The 13,001-nt window shown below is 35.9% G+C and overlaps 1 protein-coding gene across 4 annotated transcripts in view; it reads left to right on the top strand.

Moving 5' to 3' along the window:
• The window catches only part of NAA16 (N-alpha-acetyltransferase 16, NatA auxiliary subunit), a 66,936-nt gene extending 54,499 nt beyond the window's left edge, over window positions 1–12,437 (top strand). For all 4 annotated transcript variants that reach the window (XM_055089458.1, XM_024125973.3, XM_007112320.4 and 1 more), the window contains 7 exons: window positions 4,200–4,413; window positions 5,249–5,442; window positions 6,723–6,831; window positions 7,256–7,354; window positions 7,698–7,841; window positions 9,757–9,854; window positions 10,861–12,437. In XM_055089458.1, coding sequence (XP_054945433.1) covers window positions 4,200–4,413; window positions 5,249–5,442; window positions 6,723–6,831; window positions 7,256–7,354; window positions 7,698–7,841; window positions 9,757–9,854; window positions 10,861–11,058 — 1,056 coding nt within the window. In that variant the 3' untranslated portion in view covers window positions 11,059–12,437. The remainder of the gene's footprint in view (window positions 1–4,199; window positions 4,414–5,248; window positions 5,443–6,722; window positions 6,832–7,255; window positions 7,355–7,697; window positions 7,842–9,756; window positions 9,855–10,860) is intronic.
• Window positions 12,438–13,001: the final 564 nt, after the last annotated feature.

Genomic DNA, 13,001 nt, shown 5'->3' with positions numbered 1-13,001 from the left:
AAAAACTTAGAGGAAATCATTGGTTATCAGAGATTAAAACATGGTAGAAATCATCACGCTCTCGTCATGTTATATAACTGTTACTGCTAGAAACTTTACAAAGTGTCTTTAGGATTTGCTGTTGGTGCTTGAAAATATAACCAGAAGCAGATAAGTAAGAAAAGGTCCTTCATATTCCACTTGTAAGCTAGTCTTTATAGTGAATAATTTATACTAAAAAGTAAATATTATAAGACTCAACTCTTCTAGTGGTTATGTGTAAAAACACTAGTGTATAGTACAAATAGGGTGATTAAATGTTTGCTGATTAATGCTTCTGAAATTAATTTCTAATAAAATTAATATAATCTAAAAGAAAATTCTTGATATAATTGTAAGGATTTATGAGCAATTACAGAAATCAAAGATATAATAGGTATCTGTTTGAGTTACTTTTGTGCCTAGGTTTTAAATATTTTAGTAAAGAAATGAGCACCTTTCAGATATAAAACTTTGCAGTTGACCTTCTAAATAGAAGGTCATTGAATAGAGAAATAAGTTCCAAGAAGGGCTAAGTCCTTCTCCCTTCAAGAATTCATTCAAGAATTCTTTCATTGAAGGCAGTTTCAGCTTAGGACGTACTGCTGTATGCTCTTACTAATTGGATTTGAAACATTAGAATTCTAGAATGGCCCACTGTAGTACTTTTTCTGCCTTCATCTTGCCCCCTTTATAGGATTTTAGGATTATATATAAAGATTATGTAGTCCAACCCAATCCGATGTTTAGAACTTGTTTTATTAAAAATAAGACAAAATGACCACCTTCAAAGTATTGGCTGTAAACTTGTGTTCAGAATAATATTTTTAACTATTTTATCTTTCAAGAATTGAGCTTTCTTTTCCTTTTTTTTCAGGTGATTAGTTTCTCATTATTTTAGTGTGTTGATTTATATCTGAAAGAGGAACAATGTATATTTCTAAAACTTTTGATAAGATCTAAGATTTCTGATAGATCAAAACCATAGGAAGTTCATAAATTTATCTTCTAGTGCGTCTTAATCTTTATCAAATTGACATGTGCTTTTATTTATTTTTTAAATTTTATTTATTTTAGTTAATTTATTTTTGGCTGCATTGGGTCTTCGTTGCTCCACGCGGGCTTTCTCTGATTGACGCGCATGGGGGCTACTCTTGGTTGCCACGCGCGGGCTTCTCACTGCAGCGTCTTCTCTTGTTGCAGAACACAGGCTTTAGGTGCGCAGGCTTCAGTAGTTGTGGTGCGTGGGCTCAGTAGCTGTGGCTCGCAGGCTCTAGAGCACAGGCTCAGTAGTTGTGGCGCACGGACTTAGTTGCTCCGTGGCACGTGGGATCTTCCCAGACCAGGGATCGAAGTCAGTCATGTTCCTTGTATTGGCCGGAGGATTCCTAACCACTGTGCCACCAGGGAAGTCCTGACACATGCTTTTATAACAACCGATTTTCTGTAAAGGAAATAGAATTGCTTATTGCCCTAGTTGGTCTAGTTATTATTATTTCTTAAGTCCAAAGATTTTTGTAGCCTTTCTATGTATGAGCTCCTATTAGTCTCCTGCAGCAACTCTGAGAAGTAATGGGTGGGAGAATCTGGGTCAGAAGAGAAGGCCTAATAGGAAATTCCTAAAGAAAACCATACTTTTAAGCTGTGAATAGCATTTCTTAATTTTTTGATGACTTGTCTTACTTTGATACAAGCCTAATTTTGACAACTTAAGCAATTCCTGCCAGCATTCCCCCCGCATTTTCCCTCACCCCCAAAAGAGAGAACTAGTGTTCATGATGAAGGGGAAAGTGAGTTAAGGGCATGAGCTGTATGTTAAAATTAGGGTGCCTAATTTCTGCAGTGACCTACGTGACCATATCATGTTCGTGTTTGGCTGAAGTGCAGGGAAGGTAACTTTACCTATTTGCCTGTTTGTGTTATCTAGTATATTTTTATGTTTTATAAATTTGGAGACTTAAACATCACCCCAGGGTAGTTCTAGAGAGATCTTTGTGGTAATGGAATAGTTCTTTATCTTGATTGTGGTGGTGGTTACACAAATCTACACACGATAAAATCACATGGAACTATACACACATTAAACCAATGTCAGGTTTTTGTTTTGATAGTTACTATAGGATGTAACCTTGTGGGGAAACTGAGGGAAGAGTATATGGGACATCTCTGTACTATCTTTGCAACTTTCTTTACCTATAATTATTCCAAAATTAAAAGTTAAAAAAGAAAATCAACCTAAGATTATTTGTTTTTAAGTAGGAATATGCCATTCCTGAGCAGGTTCCTGAGACACAGGGCTTTCAGTGGAAAAACTGAGAAAGCCTCAGACAAACTGGGATAAGTTGGTTACCCTATATATGGAAGACATTAACTGGAGAGAGGCAGCCTATGGGCTGTTACTGATAAAGAGGCGGCTTAAATGTTTGTGGTTCCATATGGCTCCCTCTAAGACTTGACTTAAATCTATGTCTGCTAATGCTGTAGGAATATCTCTTGAAACTTGTGTCTGCCTTTTTACACATAAATGTTTCTCACCCTTAAAAAAAAGTCCTGTAATCTCTTAGATGTTTTCATCTCATTATGTGTGCCATGATTTTGGGCACTGCCATTTTTCCTCAGTCAGTTGTATTGAATTTTAAGATATTATAGTGCTAGATATAACTTGATTTATATTAGCCGTGAAGAACTAGGTAATTCTTTGATTTAAAAAAAGTTTATGTTATTATTTGTCTTATTAATGGGAGGAATGCAACTTTCAAATATAACATTAAAGCATGATTCTTGGAGTAGGAAATATAAACTAAAATGTTCATTTTTTTTCTTCCCCATTTCTTTCCTTCACAATGTATACTTTTATTCTTTTTATCTTAGTAGTCTTCCCTTAAAGTCTCAGGTACTTTCTGTAATTCTGTGTATAGTGTATTTCTAATTACCAAGATAACTAAAATTATCAAATGATATGGACAATTACTAATGTGTTCTCTGCACAGTAAGTTACTAGGCCTCCAGGACAGAGGGAGAATGAAGTAGTAGCAGAGTTTGATCTGTGTTTGTGTAATGAATCATTCATTTTCCTATATATTTTTGGCGAAGCTAAAATAGGGGAAAAGAAAGAAGATGGAGGTAGAGATGCATGTAGGGAAGAAAATAAAAGTATAAATTGTTTTGTCAGAGGGTTAGTTGTCTTTTTTCCGTGTAGGGGATTAGTTCTTAACCCTTTTTGGGCCACGGACCCTTTGAGAATTGGATGAAAGCCTCAAGCTCTCTCCTTAGGAAAATGTTATTATGCTTGTTTATACATAGACTCCAGATTAAGAACTTTTGTTAAAATGGAATGTAAGTAGATAAATGGGAGTTTAATGAGTGAGAGAAAACCATAATGCTCTGCATTTGTAAAGCAGTTTACTGTTCAGAATGAACTTTAAAATAATGATTTGATCCTTTAGCAACCTTATGAAATTAGCTGTATATATTGATATTTCTTTATTCCTAACTTAGGTTAAATAATTGAGGCTCTAGGAAATTAACAAGTCACATGACTGATAAGCAGCTTCTCTCCTGAGTTGGCAAATATTGTGTGTATTGAATGTCTGCTGTGCTAGGCCCTGTGCCAGGTAGTGGGGATGGATATGATAGGCTTGTCCTTGAAGAGCTCTTGGTTGAGTAGAACCATCTAATTTGTAGACACTCAGTGTGAACCTATATATATTTAGTCTCCGTTCAGCTCTGTTTAACTCTGCGTTGCTGATTTTGGGGGGGAATACTGAGGAGAAGTATTTCATTAAAACTAAAATATCAGTATGTTGTAATTTCCAGGTTTAAAAAATAACCTGATCATCTGACTTTAGTTCCCTGACCAGGGTTGAATTCGGGCCTGGCAGTGGAAGCGCTGAGTTCTAACCACTGGACCAACAGGGAATTCCCTTCATCTGACTTATTTCATAGAAATTGAGTATCATAATAAAACATGATGTATAGGGAATGGGCATGGATCGTAGGAAGAGAAACTTAAGTTTAATGCAAAGAACACCTTGAGGTCCTTCATATGTTAAACACTGGAGAGGGCAACTAAGTGAAATTGTGACTGCTTACATTATCTTTCGGGCTTTTATGATTTTCTTTTCAAAAGTAGACATTATTGACATAAACGTAAGGGATAATTTTGTGGTTTTGTTTTTAAGCATTTTTTTGAGATAACCGACGATCAATTTGACTTCCATACTTATTGCATGAGAAAGATGACCCTTCGTGCCTACGTTGACCTTTTGAGATTAGAAGATATACTCAGGAGACATGCCTTCTATTTCAAGGCCGCTAGATCAGCTATTGAAATATATTTGAAATTGTATGATAATCCCTTGACCAATGAAAGCAAACAACAAGAAATAAATTCAGGTAACTGAAAAGGGACTTGCTTGAAGAGATTTGAAAAAACACAAAATTTCGGAACATCATTAACATAATGATGAAAAAGTATATTATCAGATGGATGTGAAGACAACATTAGATAACTGATATACCAAAAAAAGTTGGGGGAAGACTTAGAAAAAGTTGACAGGATGATGTCCTGTAGCTGATGCTTCTAAATTACCCTAATGGGATGTCCTGCAATCATTCTAATTTTTATCGGTGGTAGGGCCCATTCAGGAAAATAGAAATGTTTATGGGCTGGGTTGTTTTTTTTTTTTTTTCTTAAGTAGGAATTGGAGATAGTTTTGAGCTTTTTAGGGGAAAAAATATATATTTGTACAACTTCAAATACCTACTTGATTGAAAATAATAATGCCAATGAGAATATCTGTATAGAGCCTTTTATTCACTAAAATGTTAATATCTAAGAATATTTGAGAAATAGCATGGAGGCAAGTTTCTGATCAGATCACGGGTGTTTATGTGCATTGCACTTATCCTTGATATATTCATATTCCAAGAGGATAGTCATCAGCTCCACTTTATACAGTTTGGGACTTGAGACTGAGAGAAGATGATTTGCCTAAACCCATGTATTGTGTAGGAAGCAGAACCAGGCTAGAATTGGTTAATTTTAGTTGATGCAGCATTTGCTATTGCATTTTGTGTGCCAGGTTTGAGCTAGTCATTAGGAGTACACTTTCTAAAAACTTCTACATAGTTGCCCCCCAAAAAACTAAACTAATAGTATGTATTGAATAAGAATATGAGGAAATTGGAAACATTGACTCAGTATTTTCATTCATTTGGATATTTATAGAAAACCTGTCAGCCAAAGAATTGAAGAAAATGCTTAGCAAGCAGAGAAGAGCTCAAAAAAAGGCTAAATTAGAAGAAGAGAAAAAGCATGTGGAAAGGGAACGTCAACAAAAAAATCAAAAGAAAAAACGGGATGAAGAAGAAGAAGAAACCAGTGGTCTCAAAGAAGAACTTATACCTGAAAAATTAGAAAGGGTGAGATGAACTTACTGTCTTTATTTGGTAAAATTTATGTTATTTCGTTCTGTTCTGACCGTAGACATAATTTATTTAAATCTGTAAATCACAAGCTATTTGTAGTATTAGCCAAGATCATTATGATAGTCATCAGTTGTTTTTGAGTGATAATATGCAAATTTTGGCTAATGCAAATTATAGATAGAATTGTAGTTGTGGTAGGCAGAATAATGGCCCTCCAAAGGTGTCTGTGTTCTAATCCCTGGAAACTGTGAAACATGTCACATTTCATGGCAAAGGGAATTAAGGTGGCAGATGGAATTTAAGGTTGTACTTAGCTGGCCTTTAAATAGGGAGAGTAGCCTGGATTATCCAGGTAAGCCCAATGTAATTAATCACCAGGGGCCTTAATCGTGGGGGAGGGAAGCAAGAGAGGAGGGCTGAGTGGTAGGAAAAGGACTCAATCCTCTGTTGTTGCTTTGAAAGGGGGCGGGGTGGGGCGGGAGCCACAAGCCAGAGGGTGTGGGCATCCTTGAGAAGCTGGAAAAAGGCATTGAAACATATTCTCCCTTAAAGCCTCCAAAAGGAAATGCAGTCCTGTTGACACTTTGATTTTAAGCCTAGTGAGACCCATGTTGGACTTTTAACCTACAGAACTACAGGATAATAAATTTGTGTTAATACAGTAAATTTTTGGTAGTTTGTTAGAGCAGCAATACAATTAAATATGGAAGCATTTCATATACCTTGCTAGATAATGTTTTAGCTACAAAGAGAATAGCATCGTATCTCCAGGATTTTCTCAAAGTGTTAATAGTTACCTAGGAACCAGATTTAGGGAAATGTTTCCTATTTAGGGTAATAGCTAAATATTTAGGGAAATAGCTTTCTGGTTTATTCACTGTGAATCTAGTATAACTTGTCCTTTTTTTCAACTATGTAGTGCAATTATATTTGTCTCCTTTAAATGTTTGTAGTTTAAGGGGCTTGGTAGCATAATGGTACTTGTAGTACCATTTCATCAAGTCTGTGGAATAACTTCCTGTATTTTTTTTGATTTTTATAAAATTATCTTGATTTTATAATCAGAAAAGCAATAGAGCTATTTCCATTTTTGAAAAGTATTGACTATTTGTTTATAGTTGATAGTTTAAAAATTTTTTCTTGCTTACTTGGTTATATGAAGAGAACTGTCTAAATTACTTCAGCTATGTATTAGTATAAAATTTGGGGGGAAATTTGACTTGTGTAACTGCTTTTTTTTAAATACAATAATTTTTCTTTCTGTTTCAAAATAGATAGAAAATCCATTAGAAGAAGCTATCAAGTTTCTTATACCTCTTAAGAACCTTGTTGCTGATAACATTGACACTCATCTATTAGCATTTGAAATATATTTTAGAAAAGGTAATAGTTTGAATTCAGATTTTAATTCTTGATTTTATTGGTGGCCATATTCAGTAGAATCTTTGTGAATTAGATCTATTTTTGTTTCTTAGAGTTTCATTTCAACCTTCCACAAAGGCTCTTAATTCCTTTTCCTTTGCTACTCAAAACTTTACTGAGTAATAAATTAGAATATTATGATCAAATGAATAATTTGAATAGTCATACAAGTTGTTTACCTGAATCAATTCTTCATGATTTTTCAAGCATTTCTTTAGAAAAATAATATTATCTTTGATAACCAAAGGCAGCTTTGAATTTTGCTTTTGAATGTTATAGGAAAGGTAACACTTTGTTACTGGATTTTAACTGAGGCTAAAATAAAGTGAAGAAAAAACATACATAAATATTGATGCTGTTACTTTTATAATTTTTTATGACATAGGAAAGTTTCTGTTAATGCTGCAGTCTGTCAAACGAGCTTTTGCCATCAACAGGAATAACCCATGGTTACATGAATGTTTAATTAAATTTTCTAAATCTGGTAAGTATAAAAAAGGTAATATTTATGTAAAAGTAAATATGACAGTTCAGCTGTCTTCCATTAAGCTGGACATTTAAAGAGATTTGTAACAATGTAAAGCAAAAAAGTATAATGTTTATAGTATTTAAATGGAGATTTATCTATAAAATGAACATGCTAGCAAAGATATGTTAGAAATTAGTGCATTTTTAAGCTAGAATGTGTTTATATTCCAAAGGAGTAATACTATTTTTATTATGTAAAATATATCAAGTTTAATAATAAATATAAATGTATTTCAATTGATTTTGTTTCAAAGTACAGACCAAAAATTGTATAAACTTCACATGTTCTCTTTTTATAGTGTCTAATCATAGTAATCTTCCAGACGTTGTGAGCAAAGTTCTGTCTCAAGAAATGCAGAAAATATTTGTTAACAAGGATTTGGAAAGTTTTAATGAGGATTTTCTCAAATATAATGCTACCTCTCTTCAGCATCTACTTTCAGGTTGGTATTTAGTTCCCAGGGTTAAAATGTTTATGGAAAAAAGTTAGAATGTGATGAAAAAGATAAGTTTGGAAAGATGATCAACCTCACTAACTATCAGAGAAAAAGAAATGAACACAATACCATTTTGATCTTTCAAATTGGGAAAGATTATTTTTAACACAGCCATACAAAATCTGTGGGATGCCGCAAAAGCTTAGTTCTTAGAGGGAAGTTCATGGTGATACAGGCCTTCCTCAAAAAAAACAAGAAAAATCTCAAATAGACAACCTAACCCACCACCTAAAAGGAAAGATTATTTTTGTATGGAAAAAGGGGACAAGTATGGGAAAGATGTGGTATATAAGCACTCTCGTATTTTACTGCTGCAGGTGTGAATTGCCCTGGCCATGTAGGAAAACAATTTGTCATTCTTACCAAGAGCTTCATTACAACTGTGTCTTTTGCTGTAGTCACACATATTTGTGTAAATAATTTTAAAGAATTAATTACTACTCTTATAAATTAACAATAGAAATATAAATTAATAAAAGCCCAATAGAAAAATGAGCATAGAACATGGACCATGTAATCCATAGGGGGAATATAAACTGGATTTTACTTTAAAACAGCTTTAAAAATTATTTTCTTCGTGAATATGCAAACATTTTCCTGTTGTCCGTCGGTCACACTGCTCTCTTTTTTAAAAAAAAATATATTTATTTATTTTTGCTGTGTTGGGTCTTCGCTGCTGCATGTGGGCTTTCTCTGGTTGCGGCGAGCGGGGGCTACCTTTCGTTGCAGTGCACGGGCTTCTCATTGCGGTGGCTTCTCTTGTTGTGGAACACGGGCTCTAGGCGTGTGGGCTTCAGTAGTTGTGGCACGTGGGCTCAGTCTTTCGTTGCAGTGCACGGGCTTCTCATTGCGGTGGCTTCTCTTGTTGTGGAACACGGGCTCTAGGCGTGTGGGCTTCAGTAGTTGTGGCACGTGGGCTCAGTAGTTGTGGCTCGTGGGCTGTAGAGCACAGGCTCAGTAGTTGTGGCACACGAGCTTAGTTGCTCCTCGGCATGTGGGATCTTCCCGGACTAGGGCTCGAACCCGTGTCCCCTGCAGTGGCAGGCGGATTCTTAACCACTGCACCACCAGGGAAGTGCCCACACTGCTCTTTGATAATAATTTGTTCCTTAGGTGTTTTATTTTAGGGTATCATCTTTAAAAAATGATTTTAGTTGAAATATTGATTGATGCCACAGGGGTAACCCATATTTACATTTTGAGTTATAGCATTTCTGAGGGGTGGAGTTGTTAAATCTGGTCTACTGGTAAATGTTTAACAACCATCTCTTTGTGGCAGAAAAAGCCCTGATTTGTAGTGTTTTGCCATAATATAAATACTCCCATTGTGGCCCTAAACTATCAATGGGATGTCATGGAACAGGGAGTTGGGAAAAGATAGCACAGTCAGCTCTAGCCCCAAATTGGATACTTGGAACCATGGTTTTTTTGTTGTTATTTATATATTTATTTAATTTTTAATTTATTTTTGGCTGCGTTGGGTCTTCATTGCTGCACACGGGCTTTCTCTAGTTGCAGCGAGCAGGGGCTACTCTTTGTTGCGGTGCGCGGGCTTCTCATTGCGGTGGCTTCTCTTGTTGCGGAGCATAGGCTCTAGGCACACGGGCTTCAGTAGTTGTGGCTTGTGGGCTCTAGAGCACAGGCTCAGTAGTTGTGACGCACGGGCTTAGTTGCTCCACGGCGTGTGGGATCTTCCCGGACCAGAGATCGAACCCGCGTCCCCTGCATTGGCAGGTGGATTCTTAACCACTGTGCCACCGGGGAGGTCTCTGGAACCATGTTTTAAGTCACTGATCAGTATAAATCAAATCAAATGTAAGACATAGGAATGCACTCATTTTGTAATGTCTTGGTATTTCAGGTGCTAAAATGATGTATTTTCTGGACAAGTCAAGGCAAGAGAAAGCAATTGCTATTGCCACTAGACTGGATGAAACCATAAGAGATAAAAATGTAAAGGTAAGAGTTTTCACACGCTGATTTCCAGAGATTGTGGATACTGAGTGATCTAACAAAACATATCTTTACAACATAATCCTTGAGTGGCCCTTCAGAGTTATGTATGGATTTGGATCTCAGCTCTTCTACCAGTTATGAGCTGTGTCATGTTAGGCAAGTTACCTTTCTTAGCTTCCTTTTCCTCATTTATAAAGTGAGGATGAAAATACTGTCTATCTCAGAGTTGGTGTTAACTGAAATAGTAAACTGTGAAGTGCTTGGCATATAGTAAACACTCAGTAAATGGGAACTATTGTTATTAATAAAGGACACTTTCGGTGGTCACAGTTTCAGAGACTCACTTTTTTTAAGTATTAGAATTCTATCGCCTTTTTTTTTTTTTTTGACTGTTGGGCCTTCATTGCTGGGCACGGGCTGCTCTTCATTGTGGTGTGCAGGCTTCTCATTGCAGTGGCTTCTCTTGTTGCGGAGCACGGGCCCTAGAGCATGCAGGCTTCAGTAGTTGTGGTGTGCGGGCTCAGTAGTTGTGGCGCATGGGCTTAGTTGCTCTGCAGCATGTGGGATCTTCCTGGACCAGGGATCAAACCTGTGTTCCCTGCATTGGCAGGTGGATTCTTAACCACTGCCCCAGCAGGCAAGTTCCCTATTGCTTTTTTAAGGTTTTGTAGAATTGATTTTTTAAATGTTCTTTTTTTTGTGGTGATTACTTATTATAGATAGCAAGAAGTTATTTTAGAGTGTGGCATTGTTAGTTTTCTTTTGCTTAATTAACGAATTGCATCTTTTGATTAAAATAGTTATTAACCAGAGTTTTTAAAAAAATAATTTTTATGGGGAGGGTGGGAGGGAGGGAGACGCAGGAGGGAAGAGAAATGGGAACATGTGTATATGTATAACTGATTCACTTTGTTATAAAGCAGAAACTAACACACCATTGTAAAAGCAATTATACTCCAATAAAGATGTTAAAAAAATAATAATTTTTATTTTTCCCTTGTTTAAATAGACTTTAATAAAGGTTTCTGAGGCACTGCTTGATGGCAGCTTTGGGAACTGTAATTCTCAGTATGAAGAATACAGGATGGCCTGTCATAACCTGCTTCCTTTTACTTCTGCTTTCCTGCCTGCTGGGAGCGAAGTCAGCGGTCATAGCGCAGCTCTAAACCACACAGCTAACTGTGATGTCTTGGCAAGTGAAATTTGAAATCCCGTAGAAAGTTGACTTCTGTAAAACTCGAAGTTGAATTCAGATCAGGGTTTCTTTTCCAGCTTGTATGTTAATATAGATATGAAATGAAGTACAGTTGACCCTTGAACAACATGGGTTTGAATTTCGAGGGTCTACTTATATGTGGATTTTTTCAATAGGAGATACTACAGTACTATGTGATCTTCAGTTGGTTGAATCCATGGATGCAGAACCTCAGATAGGGAGGGACTACTTATACAGAGGGCCACCTATATGTTAAATGTGGATTTTTGACTGCTTGGAGGGAGGGTCAGTGCATCTAACTCCTGCTTTTGTTCAAAGATCAACTGTATTGGATAGACTTTTTAAATGGAGTATGCTGTAAGCTTATTTTATTCTTTATCTGACTATGCCAATTTACATAAAAAGCTCTTAAAATTACCTGTTTTATACTTGTACAGCTTTCTTAAACTTTTGAATTATCAGCATTATGATTGGTGCTGTCACTTCGTATCATAACTATAATTTCTGAATTAACCTAAGTTGCGTACAGCTCTGCTGTATTATTTTCTTTAGATCTGGGTTTCGTTTCAGAATCTTATGTTTTGATCCTTATTGGTTTGTTTTGTTATTGTTTGTTTGCTTTTTATTAAAGCACATCAATATTAAAGTGTTAACTATATGTCAGAAGTGATATGGAACTCCTTTTGACAGCTATTTATTTAAAATTTACTTCAGTTTGACCTTTTGTCCACCTTACTTTTTTTGTGATTTACCGTTTTCCTTTGTAATAGCCGTGAAAATGCTATTTTCTGTTGAACAGGGGTACTCCAGTTTTATATTGATGATTCAGAATATGGGGATCTGTTTGCCTCTTAATCATGGAAGTTCACTGGTAAATTTGTTGCGAATCTAGATCAGTTTTAAAGACCCACAGGCAAGAGTTATGCTTTCTTGGCTAAATTGCTTTGCGTTACCAAGTAGTTTGTATATGAGTGCTTCAAGGGAGCATAATAGGGTAGAATACAAATTACAATGAGATATTCTTACTCTTATAGCCAGGCATTGACTATTAAATACATTTTTATATCAGCAAAATGAGAATTTAAACTATCAGCTAGTTTAACTATTAAAACATAGTATTGTTGAGCAATATTTTGGGGGGGTAGTAGCTTTTGTTCTATCTTGTACAGAAAACAGTAATAGAATCATTGAATATGTTTCTTTCAGAACTGTATAAATGTCTGTAACATTAATACTTCCTTTTAAAGGCAAATATAAATTCAAAAGGGGAGATTTTATTTAGAGAAACAATTCTAATTAAAATGGTTTTCCTTCACTCTAACCTAATATTTAGATTCATAATTGTTGAGAGAAAAAACCTTACTGTAAAATAATGCCAACCTATGTAATGCTATAATAAATTATTTTGTACACAGTTGCTTATTTGTGTTTGTGTTATTGTTTCACACTATCAAAATATTGTTTTTAAAGGAATTCCTTTATTTTTTTATTATTTATTTATTTATTTATTTATTTATTTATGGCTGTGTTGGGTCTTCGTTTCTGTGCGAGGGCTTTCTCTAGTTGCGGCAAGCGGGGGCCACTCTTCACCGTGGTGCGCGGGCCTCTCACCATCGCGACCTCTCTTGTTGCGGAGCACGAGCTCCAGATGCGCAGGCTCAGTAGTTGTGGCTCACGGGTCTAGTTGCTCCGCGGCATGTGGGATCCTCCCAGACCAGGGCTCGTACCCGTGTCCCCTGCATTGGCAGGCGGATTCTCAACCACTGCACCACCAGGGAAGCCCTATCAAAATATTTTTGCAAAATGTTTTTTCTTTGAGGGAGTAAAAACTTAATTATCTTAGTTTTTACAAGTTTATTTTAAAAAATCACCACCAATATATTCTAGTGCCACAGCAGCTTGGTTTCTTTTTAGAGTTTTAATAATAATAGAAC

Source organism: Physeter macrocephalus, chromosome 13, assembly GCF_002837175.3.
Source record: "Physeter macrocephalus isolate SW-GA chromosome 13, ASM283717v5, whole genome shotgun sequence".
Taxonomy (NCBI): Eukaryota; Metazoa; Chordata; class Mammalia; order Artiodactyla; family Physeteridae; genus Physeter; species Physeter macrocephalus.
The sequence above is the reverse complement of the archived record's forward strand: the minus strand, read 5'-3'. Positions and strand labels throughout refer to the sequence as shown.